The sequence below is a fragment of the Cynocephalus volans genome, chromosome 12 (genome assembly GCF_027409185.1).
Source record: "Cynocephalus volans isolate mCynVol1 chromosome 12, mCynVol1.pri, whole genome shotgun sequence".
NCBI lineage: Eukaryota > Metazoa > Chordata > Mammalia > Dermoptera > Cynocephalidae > Cynocephalus > Cynocephalus volans.
In genome coordinates, this window is record NC_084471.1 from 4048742 (window position 1) to 4067327 (window position 18586).

At 47.2% G+C, this 18586-nt stretch overlaps 1 protein-coding gene across 1 annotated transcript in view; it reads right to left on the bottom strand.

Moving 5' to 3' along the window:
- TBC1D22A (TBC1 domain family member 22A) overlaps positions 1-18586 on the bottom strand; it is a 370690-nt gene that overhangs the window by 36892 nt on the left and 315212 nt on the right. Inside the window, exon 12 of the mRNA XM_063074804.1 lies at positions 7631-7726. Coding sequence (XP_062930874.1) covers positions 7631-7726 — 96 coding nt within the window. The remainder of the gene's footprint in view (positions 1-7630; positions 7727-18586) is intronic.

The following is an 18586-nucleotide window of genomic DNA, read 5'->3' on the forward strand; positions in this document are numbered from 1 at the left end:
AGGTGTAATTCTAACACTGCGACTGATCTTCAGACCAACCTTTAACTACCCACAGACCCAGAAGTCCAAACCAGCACAGGCTCTGGCCAAGGAGTGTTTGGTCTGAGGCCTCTGATGGAGCGAATGGGAGAGAATCCAGAGTCTGTGGCCAGAGAGGCTGCGGACAGGGCGGAAGGGTCCTGTTTCTGTGCACAGGGCCCAGCCTGGCCTCTGCAGAGCTCGGAACTTCTGCTGCTGTTTTTGTCTTTCTTCTTTGGAAAGCAGAGACACCAGAGATACTTTAATGTGTTTACTAGTTGTCTCTTCACCAAAGATCCCCGATGTCTGAGGCTGGAAGCACTTAGGGCAGCCTCCTGAGTGCAGGGGGGACGCACAGGTGGCCCGACATGGCTGAAAGGGACACCAAGGAGGGGTTGGGCCCAAGGGTGGGGCAGCCAGCTAGGAGGGGACACAAAGGTCACGTACTGGAATTTTGTCCAGTTTGCACATAGATCCCATACCAGTTACTTGGAGATGACCTCCTGCAGACCATCCCCCCCGCAGATAGGGACATGGATGACATTGAGAAAAACAGCGTGGTCCTGTGAATGCAATGCAGCTTTGAGAGTCTACAGGCTAGACTATGCAGCTCAAGAAGACTTGTCACAAAGGTTTGGCACAGGGAAGGGACTGACAGCCCCAACAGCATTCTGTGCAGCTTCAGAGCCACGGCAGGGCGGGGATGAGGGTGCTGTGGGGTCCATTTGTCCCCCCTTCCTGCAGCCCCTCGGCCCCCTCATATCCTTACTCCCACTCCCAGCCCCTCTCCATTCAGGAGGCACCTAGTAACTGAGCCTCTACTTTGCACAGGCACCAGTGGGCACCGGGGTCCTCAAGATGAGCAGGAAGCCCTCTTGCCTCAAGAGGTATGTGGTGTGCTCTGTACATGTGTGTGCGCACGTGCACAGTGTGTGAGCTAAGGGGCAGATGCAGTGGGACGCTGGCTAGTATCCCAGAGCAAGGCAGAGAACGTGGAGCCCAGTGTCCCTGAGCACCAGTACTGAGCCGTGACCCTCACAGAGCGGCCTCACCTCCTTGCCGAATCCTATGACAGGCCTGATGTGAGAAAATCATGTTGACACATATGGAAGAGAATGCAGAAAACAGAGGATTCCACCCGAAAAATTAAAATACCCATCATTTTACTAACCAAAATTAAATAATGTTACCACTGTGATTGTTTCTGCTCAGTCTTTTGTGTATGCATGGAATAGAAGCAAGTTTGGGATCATTTTTACACATATACACATACGTAGATGCATGTAATTTAATGTGATATACATATGCATACAATTTCAGGTCATGCTTTTCTTCCACATAGAAATATACTGAGAACATTTTCTCCCATCAGTAAATATCACATGAAGATATAATTTTTGGTAGTTATAAAATATTCCTACCAGCAATGTACCATAATTTAGGGAACTGTCCCCTTACCGTGGGATATTTAGGCTGCTTCCCATTTGTTTTCCCATCAACAGAGGGAATTATTGGATCAAGGGAAGGCTTCTTGTATAAAAATTATTAATAGCCCTCCAGAAAGGTGATACATTAGACCCTCGCAGCAATGAATGAACACACCAGCTCTAAGCCAACCTCATCGACTTAAGGAGCTGCACTGTCAAGGCCTGGCTTATGTGACAGCTAGCATTTGTTCTCATTTCCAAGCCCCTACTAACGACTGGAAGATGCATTCACATCTTCCAGACAGCTGCCAAGTTCTTTTCTGGGCTGACTGTTCTGATTGTCTTCATCCATTTTCCATGAGGACATTTCCTTTTTATTAGTTATTTCTGTGAGTTCTTTGTATATTAAGGATATAAGCTGGGTTTTGGTCCTGTTTGTGAATGGAATTTTATTTCTGTTTCTCACCTGCCTTTAATTCTGTTTATGATGTTTCTGATTTACAACTTCTATGTATGCTTACAATGTGTCATTCGGGTGAGAATTGTCTCAGGCAGTCTTCAGCTAGGCACCTGGGGCTCTGGCCATTTTAAATTACCTTTTTAGTGTGGAGTATTTCAGTCAAAAAACTAACATAAATTCTAGCCCAAATGAGTGGGAGGGTGAGCTGTAGGGAATGTTCAGGGGAGACTTTTTTTCCTGCTCCATTCAGAGCTAAGCCTCAGACAAGCAAGAACCTATAAACCCAGTTTTGTCTGTTTATCTGCCGTGGCTCACCTGCTGGGGTTCATGGCTCCTTACTTTCATGACGGGCATCTGATTCACCTCCACCTCTTAGACCCAGGCTTTTTCCCAGCCTGAGCCAGCCTGCTCACACTGGGGACTGGGCCCAATCAGGAAGTCGCAGATGCCCCCAGGGTAAACAGTTTCTAGTGCTGGCTCACTCCTCTGAAGAGTCCATGTGTTTAAAAACACTTTTTAACGTTCCTAGTGTGTGTGCATGCACACACGTGCACATGCACTGTATGCAGACAGGACGAAGGAGCTTTCACCAAACATTTATTCATCATGTTACAGAAACAGGAATACAGTTCTGATCTAAATTGGACTGTCTCCAGCATTTCTCTAGGTACTGGTGGTTAATGATTGAGATATTCTTTAGCATATTAAGAAATTATTCCTTTATTTCTACTTGCTTGAGAGTAGAGTTGTTTTTTCTTTTTATTAAACTGAGGAAAAGCTATTACATCTCTCAGAATATCACATGATCTAGTGCCTCTGGTTTATTGATATGATGTTACATTAATAGTGAGACATGGCAGGCCTGGTCTCTGAGGCTGACACTGAGCTGGCATCTGGGAGCATGGCTTTGACGTGTTCCCTAAGTGACAGGGAGAGTGATGAGGCTTTGCCTCTGTGCCAGCCTTCCTGGACTGCTTGTACACATGTAACGTGGCCCCTCAGCTGCTGCTGAAGGGAGAGTGTGCCCCACGTGACCCCTGCGGAAGCTGTGAATGCCCCTTGAGGATGTGCTTTGTAATTCTACTTATCATCTATCTATTTCAGATCTTTTCACTTACTTTTACTCTTTATTTCCTTTATCATCTTTATCATAATCAACTTTATTTTTACCATTTCTTACTTCTTGAGTTAAAGGCTTAGTTTATATGTTTTTTAAATGTTTTTAAATAATAATAGCACTCTGGCTCTGAATCTGTTTACCAGCTGAGCGCTGGCCACATCCCTTATTTTTCTGAGTACCATTCTGTAATTATGGGATCGTTTTCATCTGTACCCACGTTATTCTGAAGAGGGCGCTTTAACAGCCAAGTGCTTGATTATTTAGTTTTAACTTTATTATTATCTAGTTTTAAAGGATTATGCTCAGCGAATAGTCTGTATCACTGCTGTTTTCTGATTCTGAAAATTTTATGGCCTCAGGTAGATGATTAAATTTTGTAAACGTTCCATAAATACTTAGAAAAGAAGATGTATTCTCTGTTGGTATAATAAAATTCCACCCAGAACTCTAAAACCACTTCTATTTTTTGCCATTCGGATTCACAATAACCTTATTTTTATCCGGATCAAATATGCTTAAAGTTTCCTCCTATGGGTGTTCATTCAATCTCTTTGTATGCTCTATACAGTTTTAAGTTCGAGTTCAACATACAGACAGAAAAGCACACAAATCACAACCTGTATGGAGTGGGCACATCCATGAGACAGCCACCATGCAGCACAAGACAGGAGCGCTTGGCCCTGTGTTCCCGCAGCTTCCGCCCGATGCTGTCTCCCTGCAGAGGTGCCGTCCCAGCCCCTGCGCAATGGCGGCTCCTTCACGTGGCCTGCAGCCACGGTAGAGCTCTCTTGCCCTGTCGCACGTTTCCTCCTTAGTGCTGGACAGGAATCCTGCTGCTGGGTTCTTCATATTTGTGCACAGGTCCCAGTGACCAGGTGACCGAGGACCAGAAGGGCAGGGGCCAGAAAGAGCGGTTGCGACTGGCTCCCCAATGCCCTGGGAAGCCAAACTAATGCAGATTTTCTAGGATGGCTTATTTTCAAATTTTATAATGCTGCACTTAAAAATCAGCAAAAGATCCCCAGTAGCCCCTCAGATCTGGAGCTGAAATTTCACCTTGCAGTTGGTCAGATGAGCACACAAAGACTTTGCGAAAGATGTGTCTGCAGTTTTGGTGGAAAATGCATGCCCCTGGCAATGGGAGCCACAGAGGGTTTCTAAACAGGTCAGACGTGCAGGAGCCGCCCTTCTAAGGCTCAGGCCTCCCGCTCACCTCGCCCTGTCCAGGCCCGAGTTCTCTTACTGTAAATAACCCACAAAGACAAGGATGAGGGTGGGGAGTGCCAAGCGGGTCCCATAGGGACACTGGACTTTCCACCAAGGGGATCTCCTTTCACCCCAAAGACTCCACAAAATTCTAGTTGGCACAAGGCAGGCAAGAGGGCAGAGTCCAGGCTGTCAGTGCTGAGAGTGGAACCTCAACAGCTGGCAGAGGCAGGGTTCGGTGACAGAAGTCCCGTTGGACACCCGCTGTGGGAAACACCCAGACGGAAGACGTAGGAATTAGAAATGGAGACACCAAAGGAGGCCACCCATCCTGGGGTCCGGCTAGCACTGGCAGGGGAGACGGCAAATTCGCCAGGAAAAATACAAATCTCCTGGGCCCCAGCGCTCAGGACAGAAGTGAATGGTCACTCCAGAGGTTGCCTGCCTCCTTATCCAGGCACCAGAAGCTGAGGCTGCAGCCTGAATCTCAGCCTGATCCTGGCCCCTGGAGGACCCACGGATGTTCACAGAACCGGATGGACCCGGACATGGACTACACGAGTCTCCGAAGCCAAGGAGATACAGGACACAGGCAGCGCCTGCACTCTCACTTCCTGCTCAAATTTTTGGGAGTCAGGCATGGGAAGCACACCCTGCACCCACTCCCCGGCCTGCTCCTGCATGTAACACAGGGGAGTCTCTGCCTTTCTTCTGGGAATACTTTGTCCTCAGAAAATGATTCCGTTCCTATGGAAATGACTTAAGGCAACACATTATTTCCCAAGGGGCAAATTACAACGTTGCAAAGAGCAACGGCTTTTAAGCCATTTTCCACAAATGCTCTGGTGCTGGAGACTTACGCTCTGGGTCTCTCTCACTCGGCCTGCCTTCCACGGATGCAGAGTCATTTTCCTAAAATGTCACCACGGCAAACACAATTCCCCCATGCTCACCAGGACTCCTCAGGTTCTTTATCTAATTTCTGTTTTCTCTTCCTATTTCCTTTCTCATTTAGTTCAGTTCTCCAAAACCCATTTTGGTGTTTATAACATGCTCTCCATCCAACCCCATGACAGCAAAGCACTAATTTATTCTGAGATTAGAGGGAAAAATCCATCTTGGGATTCCATTGCCACTCCCTACCTCCACTCAAGCCGCCCTGCCCCGCAGGCTCCTGGGGTCCATGCCACGCCCTGGCTGCCTGGCTGCGCCCATCTCCTGTGCCCTGAATCTCAAGTTAAGTGAGCAGGGCTCTGAGAAGGCCAGCAGGACATTTTAATCAGCTGCCCAAGTTGCGGGGCAATGTCCCCAGCCAAATAGCAAGCAACCTGTGTCTCTTCCATGAAAGTGGGCAGAGCACAGCAGCTGACGAGTGGTGGGCATGGCAGCTCTTGCATCCTTCAAGGCCACCATGAATGCAGTGGCTTTGGTTGCATCTGCCATGCTGCTGAGCCCCAGACAACGTCCCCTGGACATCACCATCACATAAAGAGGAAAGGACCAGAGGCCTAAATGGACAGAGGACATGGGGGACCCTGCCAGCTCAACACCAACCTCCTCACCAGCCCACCTCCCCCAGACCTAGCTCAGCCACTCTCACATCCAGTGGCTGTTCATATTGTCTGTCCTCCACCCCCGAGGAAATATTGGCCCTGCTTTGGCCCCAGGGCACGTGTGACACATCACTGTCCATCACCACAACTCCAAGGAGCTAGGGCCTTTTCTCATGCATGTGTAGCTCAGAGTCTGCCCAGAGTTGGGCTCCAGGGCAATTTCTGGGGACGATGCTTGTGCACAAACACTACAGCTTTAGGGACTTGCATCACCCCAAGTTCTCTCCTACCCTCCTGCCACCACCAGGAACGGTTGTCCCCAGGAGGGCAGCAATGTCTGCCCAGGGCCACTAAGGAACACTGCTTCCCCAACCAGTGACTCCCAGACACAAGGAGGCAGAAACACCTGAGACATCAGGTCAGCTCAGGGACTCTGACTCCCAGGGACTGGGGACCAGCCACCTGTGTCCTATATCTAGAGTAATTTCTCCAGGAGGCTGTTGGGGGACTGGCCCGGGCAGAGGAGTGTATACTAGTCAGTGGGAACCAGCCATGCTGGCCACAGTCATACCCAGAGTGTTTGCCTGCACTGCAGAGGGGAGCTGGGCCCATCTCCCTCAGCCGGCAGGCCAGTGCCCTGCCCAGCACTGCTCTCCTGCACCTCCTGGGACTAGAAAGCAGCTGCAGGAGAGGCAACAGTGGGCATGGCAGGGGATGGCAGGTCCAGGCACCAGCATCTATTCTACCTTGCTCAGGGAGGACATGGCAAGTCATGGGCTCTCTTGGCACCTCCAACGGCCCAAGTGCAAAGTGAAGAGAGGAAGCCAGATAGCCCAGAAGGCACCAGGCAGGCCTGGCAGGAGCAGCGGCCGACCTAATAATCCCCACAGGGCACACCGAGCCCATGCTGACAAAACAGGCAGGAGCTAAGGTGAAAATGACCATGTTTCCATCCGCCCATGAACACTGTGGGCTCTGTGTGCTGGGCCAAGGGCCCTCACCTGTCCAGCCTCTCCTAGGAGCTGAGACAGGTGCCCCAGGGCACGCAGCGGGTCTTCCCTGCTCCTCTCATGGCCCTCAGAGGGGAGCGGGATACTAGGGCTGTCTGACAAGCACAGCTGAGGAAAAGGCCAGTGAGCTGCCCAAGCACCGGGGACCTGGGACTGCAGGGCCTCCATGCCTGCCCCTCATTCAGAGGGGTGAAGTGGTGGAGAATGGCCAGCCCCCACTACCAGAGCCCCCTTGCCACATGCAGACCCCACTGCCTATCCAGCACCTCAGCTGATGGTGGGGTCATGGGTAACAGGAATGCTGGGGGGGGGAGGGTCAGGGACCAGGGATTCAGTCCACATGGAGCACACTGGCCCAACCAATGGGTGCGAGGATAGCCAAGGACACTGGCCCATGTGGGTCACCAACATGTCCCGAGTCACCAGCTCCCAAGTGGCCTGGCCAGACAGGAACCAGGCCATGTGGTCTCTCACCCTGCCCTGTCCCCACGTGTCATAAGCCAGGCACTGTGAAGAGGCTCCTGGGAGCAAGAGGTCACAGGCTACCCCTCCATGGGCCATACAGCTGAGGACACTCCTGGCTCAGGGCGACTCCATGGAGGCCTGTCACACAGCCACCTCTAATACTTGGTCGTGCTGTCAGTGTGCACAGCGCTGCAGCCACAGCCAGATGCACTCCTGCCGCTGGACGAGCTCCCAAACAGCAGGGGCAGAGGTGAGGTGCGGGCAGCACTTCTAGAAGCTCTTGCACAAACCACCTCACGAACACAAATCTAATCGGCCTCTCCCCGGGCAGAAAATCAAAGTCGGGGTCTTTCGGTCTGGTATTTACTTACTTGAAAATCTCTTTCTTCTAGTATTTCCTTCCTCCACCTCACAAGAAAAGCAGCGCAGACGTACAAGTGGAAATGAGAAAAGCCCTCGGGTTCAGACTACAAGGGAAAAATAACCGAGAGAGAGATTTTAATGTGCTGAGCCATTAACACCACTGTAAAGTTATCTGCGGCAGTCAGGGTTATCTAGTCAGGGGTCAGAGAAAACCAAAGCTCGTGCTGACTTACTTGCTTGTATTTAACGCCTTCATTTCAAAATTTTTATCTCATTAAATAAATACCATTTTCTCTTTAAGCACCAGCAGCCTGACAAACAGGATGCGAACAGCTGACCACGCCTGAGGAGCCTCAAAAGCAGCTGTTCGTTCTCTTCTCAGCCAGTAAGAATAAAGGCAAGCTCAGTGGGCACTAATTCCATGCTGGCAGTCTCCTCCTCGCAATAACCCTCGTGGAGGTGCTCTTCCATTTTACAGATGAGGAAAAAAAACCCAGAATCTGAGTGACTCGCCTGGGCTGAGCTCCAGGCAGGTGGCAGAGCAAGCACTGGGCGCTATCAGGGAAGCGATGCTGGCAGGAAGTTGTGGGGCAAGGAGGGACACACTCACACCCCCTCCTCACTATCATCAAATGTGCCCTTCCTCCGCTCCCCCATCCATTCTCCTTACTCATCCTTGAAATGCAGAACCACTGTCACCTCCTGGAGACCCACCCCAGCCCTCCCCCTCTGGGCTCGAACACCTCCCACCAGAAGTGCCTCTCGTCCTGTGGCTACCGCATTAGTTCAAAGACACGCTGCTGATTGCTGTGACGGGGGGGGGGGGGGGGGGGGGGGGGGCGGCAAAACTCTAGTTCTCATGGTGTCGCTTCACAATTCTGCCATGTCCATGTGATATCTATACAACTCCTGTTAATGGTTTCTTCAGCAAATGAATAAAATATATGGTGCATAAGATGGTGACGTGCTATAGAAAAAAATCAGGCAAGGAAGGTGGATGGGAAATGGCAGGGTGTCTGTGTGTGCTTGGGGTAGGGGATGGTTTTCAATTTCAGTACAGTGGTCAGTCATCTACGGTGACATTTTAGCAAAGACCCCAAAGGGGAAAGCCATGCTGACATGTAGGAGAGAAACATTCCAGACAGGAGCAACAGGAAACACAAAACAGCCCTCTGGCTGTCACGCTGAGAACAGACGTGGCACAGGGCAAGGTGGAGAGAGGCAGGACCGGGAGACAGGTCAGGGGATCAAGGAAATCACAAAATCAAGAGGCATTAGTGATTCGGGCCAAGGGGGTAGCAGTGAAGCTTGTGAGAAGAGCTCAGATTCTAGATACATTTTGGAGGATTAACAGACACACATGCCCATGAACCCAACAGGAAGAGAGGGGTCGGGGGGCAGCACTGCCGTCTTTGGCCTCAACTATTGGGGTGGATCTGCCGTGTCCTAAGACGAGGAAAGGTCTGTGGACAAGTCTGTAGGAGAAAGTGTCCTGGGTGAAGGCCATGATCTGTTCTTTGGACATCGGCTGGGCATCCAGGTGGAGATGTCAGGTAGGCACTTGGACACGCACAAGTCCAAGGGAGTGGCCCGGCAGGCCTGGCAGCCCTGGCCAGAAATAAACACGGAGGGCTAAGAGACCTAAAAGAATGGCCAGGGGGCTGGCGGCAGACCTGGAAAAGTGTAAGATGCTGCAGAAGGGTCCAACCGAGACGGGCACAGGGAGGTGACCACTGGGTTGAACAAAGTGCAGGTCACTAGGCAGGCAGAAGGCTGACCGCAGTGAGATGGAGAGACTGGAAAGGAGAGTGACTAGAGACAGCAGTGTCTCACTCACCGTGCTGGCCAGAGGTGCCATGAGCACGCTGGACAAAACTGCTGACAGCAGAGGGGTGCCTGGCCTTTGCTTCCTGATTTTAAAAGGGACGGCTGCTTTCAACATTTCACTATGGTAAAGATGTTTGCCTAAGGCCTTTTTTTGTAGATGACCCTTAGCAGGTTAGAAGAGTTCCCTTTTGTTCCTAACTCACTAGAGTTCTTATCAGGATGGTTGCAGAATTGAATCAGATGCTTTTCCAGGTCAGTTGAGATGATAAATCACCCTCCTTTCATCTGTTAATGTGGTGAGCTACAAGAGAACCATAGTTTCTTCAATGTTACACTAACCTCGCATTCCCAGAATAAATTCAATTCGGTCACAATGTGCTCTATTCTTTAATCATAGTGTGGTCCCGTTTTCTTGTTTTTCACTGAGGATCTCTGCACTCACATCTGTAGGGTAGCCTCTAATCTCCTTTCTTGAACCATCCTGGTCTGGGTGGAAGGTTATGTTGACCTCTCTCTCCGTCTTTTCCATTCACAGGAAGAGTCTACAAAAGACTGGGACACAAGTTCTGCCAGTGTTTGCTAGACACTGCCTGAGTCTGATATTTTCTTTGTGAAAAGATTTTTACTCATTTAATTTCTATATAATTATAAAACAATTCAGACTTTCTCAAATTTTTGGAAAATTTTATTTTTCTAGGAATCTGTCACTTAAATTTTCAAATTTGTTCATAATATTCTATTGTTCTTTGAATCTCTGCTGCATCTGTAGTAATATCCTTTACGGAATTCCTGATACCACTTTCATTGGCCTTTGTTTTATCTTAGTTAATAATCGTGCTAGAGGTTTGTCAATTTCATTAGTTTTTTAAAATAACCAACTTCTGATTCTAGTGATCAGTTCCAGACTTGCTGATCTTTTGTAGTTCATCGACTTCTGCTGTTCGCTTTAATATTTCTTTCTTTTAATTTTTTAAACTGTAAATATTTTCAAACACATACAAAAGTAGAGTAGCTTCTACTTATTTTTAATTATTCAGTTATTTTTCTAACTTAGATGATTGAGTCATTAATGTATGGCTTTTATTTCTGATATAAGCAAGCATTTAAGGCTACAAATTTCCTTTTATAAGTCCCACTTTAGTTACATTCCAATGTTTTAATGAATTTTTATTATCCTTAAGTTCTAGAAATTTTTTACTTTCTGTTATAATTTTCTTATTTGAATCATGGTTTACTTGGTATGTTTTTTAAAATCTATAAACATGTGGTTACTTTTTTTTTGTCTTATCTTTTTCTGGTTATTGATTTTAACTTAATTGTGATGTAGGAAAATGTGATTTATATGATGCTGACTCTTTTAAGTTTGCTTAGATTTGCTTTTGGAGCAGAATACAACTGATTTTCACAAAAGTCCCATGAGTAGCGTTAAGAGATCAAGAACACAAACCCTGGAGCCTGGGTTTAAGGCCTGGCTCTGCCACTTATTATATGATCTGTGACAAGATACCTGGCCTCTCTGTGACTCAGTTTCCTCAGCATTTGTAAAATGTTATGAAGATCAAATAAATTAAACAATGTAAAGTACTTAGGACTATTCCTGGAATACAGTAAGCTGTATATAAATGCCTGCTCTTATTAGGTATGCATTAAAAGAGCATATATTCTGTAGTTCTTAGATACTGTGTTCTACATGTGTCCACTAAATAAATTAATAATGTTATTCAAATCTCCTATAAATACTTAGTTTTTTTCATCTGCTTATGGTCTATCAACAACTGAGAGGGTGTTAAAAACTCCCATTGTGATAGTGGATTTATTTGATTTCTCCTTATAGTTCTGCCAAACTTTGTTTTACGTATTTGGAAGCTATGTTATTAAGAGCACATAAATTCAGAACTGTTTATCTTCTTGGTGTACTGAACAGTATCAGTATCAATATACACAACCTCTCTTATTTCTAGCAACGCTTTTGCTTTGAAGTCTTTCGGCAGGCGAGAAGGAGGAGTCTGACATAGCTACAAGTACATATCAGGTTTTGTTGGATAATTTACTTATTTTAAACAGCTTTACTGAGATGTAACTGACATACAGCAAACTTGCATCTTTAAAGTTTATAATCTGATACGCTTTGATAGATGCACACCCCTGTGAAACACCCTCACAATCAAGATAGTGAACACAGCTATTGCCTCCAAAAGTTTCCTTGTGTCCATTTGTAAATCCTACCTTCCACCCCCAGGCCCCAGGCAATCACTGTTCTTCTCTTATCACTAAACATTAGTTTACGTTTCCTATACTTTTATATAAAGGGAATCCTATAGTATTTTTGTGTGTGTGTCTAGTTTACTTCACTTAGCATTATTATTTTGAGATTCACTCATGATACTGCATGTACCAATAGTTCATTCCTTTAAATGCTGAGTGGTATTCTATTGCATCGATATTACACCATAGTTTGTTTATCCATTCACCTGTTGACGGTCATTGAATTTTTCTGGTTTGGGGCTATTACACATAGAGCTGCCATGAATATTTGTGTACAAATCTCTGTAAGGACATACGCTTCCATTTTGCTTGGATAAATACCTAGGAGAACAGCTGGACCATATGGCAGGAATATGTTTAACTCTTGAAGAAACTGCCAAACTATTTTCCAAAGTGGTTGCACTATTCTACATTCCCACCAGCGTGCATAAGAATTCAAGTTCCATCATGTCATGCCAACACTGGATATGGTCAGTCTTTTTAGCACTACCCATTCTAACAGGTGCACAGTAGTATCTCATTACGGTTTTAATTTACATATTTCAATTTCTCCAATGACTAGTGACTTTAAACATCTTTTCATGTGCTTATTTGATATTCTTTGGTGAAGTGTCTGTTCAAAATTTTTTCACTCATTTGTGTCTTATTACTGAGTTTTGAAAGTTACTTTCTATATATATTGTGGATATGTCTTTTATCAATCAGATACATCCTTTGCAAATACTTTCTCCCAGTCTGTACCTTCTCTTTTCATTATCTTAACAGTGACTTTTGAAGAGGATAAGCTTTAAACTTTGATTAAGTTCAATCTATTAATTTGTTCTTCTATGGATCATGCTTTTGGTGTCATATCTTTGCCTGAGTCAAGGAGCACAAAGGTCTTCGTCTAGAAGTTTTATAGTTTTAAATTTTACATTTAGGTCTATGATCCATTTTGAGTTAATCTTTGTATACGCTGTAAAGAATGGGTTGGAGTTCATTTTTATGCACGTGAATATTCAACTGTTTTAGCAACTTGTTGAAAAGACTCTTCTTTCACCACTGAGTTAAAAATCAGCAAGTGTTTGACATCCACTTTTGTTCTTTTTCAAAGTTGTTTTGGCTACTCTAAGTCTCCTGTATTTCTGTATGAATTTCAGAACCAGTTTCTCAATTCTACAAAAAGCTCACTGAGATTTTTTATTGGAATTGCCCTGAATCTATACACCAATTTGGAGGGATTAGCATCTTAACAGTATTGAGTCTTCTGACTCACGGTCATGGTATATAGCTCATCATTTATTCAGGTCTTCTTTACCTTCAGCAATGTTTTATAATTTTCAGAGTACAGATCTCTTATATTTTCTGTTATATTTTTCCTTAAGAAGTAGTTTTTAATTATATTGAAAATGGTGTTTTGAAATGTGAATTGGAGCTCCAAACCATATGAGTGTAGGACTATGGCTAAAAATTCAGGGGGTGGGGGTTCCTTTTACTTTAACCTCCATGGCCAAGGCCAAGAGAGGTGAACACTAGCACCAGTTCAGTCTCTGACCAGACTCCAAGTTTTGCCTCCTGCCTCCTGCTCATTAAAACCAGGCTGTAGGCCCACGAAGTTGGAGGTACCCCTGGATAAATGCCAGCTTTGCCGCTCCTCCCTTATCTATGCAGACTCACATTTTCTCCAGATTTCTAGTCTCTGATGGTCTCTCTTCCTCTGTGGTTATGTTTTTTTAAAACACACCAGTGTCCTCTGGTGTATTCTGTGACAGGAGAGACTTTTGGATACCACATCTACCATGCCACCAGAAATGGAAGGCTCTGCCCTATTTTTCTTTAAATCAACTCATTTCTTTAAAAACCTTAAATACATTACTACTTAGCTTTGTAGTACAGGTTTGATGTGCTACATACAGTTTTTCTAATATCCATTAAAAATATACATAACCATTAAAATTTTAAATGTTTTTGTTGTAACTAAAATTAACTAAATATTCAAATTTAGTGAAATGCCATTAAATTCTTTAGAGCAGTGACTGCACAGATTTCCCTGCCTGCATTCCAGCCCCACAGGCCCATCTCCACACTATAACTAGGGTATCCTTTCTAATTAAGGGGAACCCTATCATGCCACAGTTTTATTTTAAAATGCCAATCACCTTTCGGATAAAGTAGACATTCCTTAACATGAAACAGAATACTCCTGACATCCTGGCCCTACCCACCTCCCACCTGATGTTCCAGCCCTCTCACACTCCCCCACCACGCCAGACCCCTTCCAGCCTCCAGTCTGCCACCCCTGCAGGGAGCACTCCCCTAGTTTGCTCTGCCAAGACAGACCCAGTGGTTCTTCAAGGTCACTCCTCTTTCCCCAGGGGCCAAGCCTCAGCCATGTCCTAGCTGCAGCATTCGCTACACTGTCACCCTCAATGGTCACAGGTCCTCTCTCCCACTGGCCTGGCAGCCTATTTGCTCTGGAGCCTTTCTATCCCCTTCTTTGCAATCCTTAACCCAAACCCAACAGTAGGATTAGAGACTGAATGAAATGACACACACAAACCCCAAATCCACTCATTCTGGTTACCTGGAGCCTGGGGTAACTGACAGGCTGAATTAGTGAAAGCTTGATACTGAGAATGTATCTCATGAAACATGTTTTATTTTTATTTTTACTTTTAAATACTGAAGGTGACTTGAACAACATACTTTAGATCTTCAAGGCCTTGAGGGAACTTGCCCTAAGAAATGCATGATTGGTAATTAGCATTGCAAATACTGAGAGGGAAAAGGTCCCCAGGAGTGCTTAGGGATGTTCCAGAATGTTGGGTTCTCTAAGGAATCCTGCTCACACTCTTAATTTGCTTAATAGCCTTTTATGTAACCAGAAAGTGCAAAGTTCACCATCAGGGCAGCCCTCCTACCCACCCATTCTGGGAAGCAGTAAAGTTGGACTACAAATTCTGCAGCCCCACAAGATGTCTCCAACTGACAAGCAGAACGTAGTATATAGGCCACACTTCCACAGAAGCACAGCTTAGAGAAAAATGGAGTTTTACAGTTTCGCTTAAGTGGATTATTTGTCTTCGATGACTTGGTAAATTATACGAAAACAGCAATTTAACAAATAAAAACTTCATAACATAAATGGAAAATGGGCTTCTGCTTTAATGAAGCTTAACCCAGACAACAAATATCATCCTCCGAAGCACAGTGCATAGACAGGGAGGCTGGGTGTCAGCAGCAGCTGCCGGCCACACACTACAGGCCACCCCAGCCACCCACATTGGCCCTGGCCTGAGCCTGCTTGGGACAGAAGAATCCCTAGCCTCTTCAAGATCTGGCACATTCAATCAGGGCCTTCCTGCCTGATGCAGAGTTGGCCAAGTTCCAAACCACACCCAGGTGGTACAGACCTGGGTAGGTCAGGCAGAAGGTAGCTGTTACAGTGAGAAGCCTGCAGGGGCTGCTGGACAAGCACTAGACGATCAGGTTCCACCCACGGGGAAGCACAACTCGGAGCCATTTCTGGGCGGGTGAGCTTGGCACACCAGGAGAGCAGGCTCAGGGAGGGCACCTCAGCCCTAGTCCAGGCCCTCCACTCCTATCTCCCCATCCTCTCCCACCCCCACGCTACCAGGCCTGTCCTGCAAATCAAGCTCCCTCCATTTTCCCAGGCTCCAGATTAGCTGGGAAGGGAAGGGAAGGAAAGGAACCAGAGATCTGGAGAGACCACTTAGTGATAGACCTTAGTGATAGGCTCACTCTGTTCTGCCTCAGCAGGGATGAAGTGGGGGTACATATTCAGTTTCCTCTCCCAACTCTGGGACAAGGGTCTTAAGCTGGACACCTGCAAAATGTAAGCTCTCCATTCTTTTCCCAGCAGAAATCCAAACAGACCAGATCAGGAAAACACCACCATCACATGTGCAGAGTTTTCCAGATTTGAGGTGAGGTAAGGTGCTTAGCTGCCTTGCCAATGAGGACTACCATGCAATTTCTGGATATTGCAAGAGGAAGGACAGCTGTTTTCACCTGGAGTGGTCATGATGTAGCAGAAAAAGCAACAGAGACTGGGTCCTACAACAGTCTGAGCTTCCCTATCACTGTGATCCACCAAAAACCTCCCAGCTGCCAGAAAGAGTAAGCGCACATTCCCCTCAAGGCGCTCAAGCCTCTGCCACCTAACCAGGATCCTCCACTCTAACCCAGCAGCCCCTCCACTGGTCCCACTGCTGGGCCTGCTCCTCCTCAGCCATCTGTGCCACAGCTACAGCCCTGGGCAGCGACAGCACACAGTCAAGCTCCAGAACCTGATGGCTTTGGAAACCAGGCATGTCTGGCCTGGAGGACCTTGGCCAAGCCCATCATTTCATCTGGGGCGTTGGCCACCTCAGCCTATAGGCCTAAGACTGAGCAAAGGTTTGGAGAGAGGAAGGATATGGAAGGACATCCTGGGTGGGACAGGGGCAGTCTATTAGTCCATTTTTCATTGCTATAATAGAATACCTGAGACTGGGTAATTTATAAAGAAAAACAAAGTTTATTACTTACAGTTTTTGTAAGTGACCCAGGGTTCTCATATTGCAAGATGGTGGAAGCAGAGAGAGCAGAAAGAGAGAAAGACTCTCTTCTTTTAAAGCCCTCAGAACCACACCCCTGACCACCATTTTTAATCCATTCACTACTGCGCAGTCCTACAATACAATCACCTCTTCAAGGCTCCACCTTTCAATTACCATAATAGGATTTCCCACCCTCTTAACAGTTACGGTGGGGGCTAATTTTCTAATACATAAAACCTGGAGGACACAATTCAAGCTGCAGGGAGTTTTGGGGGGACATAATTCAACCCACTACAGGCAGTAGCAGGCTCTGGAGGCCCAGCATCCACCAGCCCAGTCCAAGTGAAGCAACTCCCTCAAGCCTATGTGCCCCATTCTTCTCCGCAGTTGGATGGGGTGCATACCGCCAGTCTTCCTTGCACTGCCAGTGTGCAGAGGAAATACTCAAGTCATTTAACGAATGAGTCAGGAATATTTTGTTCAAGATTCTGATGGGTGATGAATATAATTCTGACTAATACAACAAAAGAGAATATTTTTGCAAATTGTATTTCAGATCATTTCGATATTACCCTGTCTTAATTACTAATTAAGAAAACAGCAGCTCCAACTGACTACTTGACAGTAAGTCTGCTGGGGCCAGACTGAATCACACTGCTCCTGCGAGCACTATGTTTTCCATGCTTTGGAACATAAGACAACAGTCTTTTAGGCAGATCCTGGAAGGCTCAAGTGTTGCCTTACAGAAGCCCAAAGCTAATTTAGCTAAGGCCCTAATTGTGCAACCGGAGCCTGAGCAATCATTCTGCAAGCTGCCATTTGTAAAGAGGAGCTCTTCTTTGGAGAAGGCCTAGGCACGCAGAGAGGGCAGCCAGAGGGTGCCCCATCCGCACCCCAAGGCTTGCATGCACTGTGGGGGCACTGAGCTTTGGCCTTCTTCAACTGCAACCAGTGCCTGCCTGTCAGTGTCCCCCTCAAGCCCCAGCTGCTCTCTTGGGTCCGCCTCCACCCAGTTCCCCAATGCTTGCTGCCCTCTCTATTCAGAGCCCAGATCAAAGGCCCGACTGGAAGACCCTGGGGATCAGCTCATTCACCTCTTCCTACAGACGAGAAGGCAGGTGAAGAGACCTGGAGGGGACTGCCCAGGTCACACCTCTAGGTGTGCGATGGCACCTCAGGCCATGTGCAGCACACCACCAAGCCAGAATGAGCAGTGGCCCTGACGGCCAGGGGCCCATCAGCACCTGCTGAGCTATCTTCCTTCAGTGTTCTCATTTCTATAAAGAGAGGTGAGGCCATACGTGTTCCACTGCTCAGGCCCTCACCCCTAAATCCAACTCACCCGAGCTCCTCCAGCCCCCACCTCTCCTGCCTTCCTGCGAGCCCCGCCTGCATTTCCTCCAATGCTTCTTATCTGGCTATGAGAATACAGAGGACCTTATCTAGGCCCTTCTCTCTTTGTATGGCTTTTCCTCCCAGCTGCCTCCTACAGTCCCAAAAGGTAGTGTTCATATTTTAATACTTCTACACTCTGCAGTATAGAGTAAGATTTCGGGACTCCTGGTTTTCTGGGGGTTAAACTTTCACTTTTGCAGCAGCCTTGGCAATGAAGCCTCTACAACACTGTCACCAGCTGGGATGGTAAGTGAAGAAGGGATTCGTCTTCAGGAAAACCTCTGGTCCACAGTCCTGGTCTACTGGGTGCAGGCTAGACAAGAGAAGAGCCAGCACCTGCCCACTCCTTTCGTCCATGGGCTTTCCAGAGCCATCGGCTCCTGTCCTCACAGCAAGGCCCACCTGGAGCTCAGGGTATAACTGTCTGCCAGGGACATCTCACCCCAAGGAGGGCAGACTGTCAATAAAGATGATGGGCAACAGGTGGGAACCCCCAGGACCCAGGCTGCCACCGATGAGCGCCACCAGATCCAGAGAAGCATGACGAACTTCGGGGGAGCAGGGTGGCTCTGGACACATAGTGTACAGGGAAGAGTATCCATTTTCCACAAGGTGGCCCCACAGTGCATGGGGGAGAGTGCCTGGTTCCCACAAAGCTGCCCCACCGTGCACAGAGGGGAGAAGAGTGCCCAGTTCCCGCAAAGCTGCCCTACAGTGCACAGAGGAGAGAGTTCTCGGTTCCCGCAATGCAGCCCTGCAGAGCACAGGGGAAGAGTGCCAGCCCCACATAGCACAGCCACCCGGTGACGGCAAGGTCAGGTTGACAGAGCAGCTGGAGTGAGGTCCAGCTGTTGCATGTGCACTTGCTCCATGCTGTCCCATCACCCTCTGAAAAACAAGGCTGTCGGAAGAGTCTCCTCCTCAGAAGCTCAAACT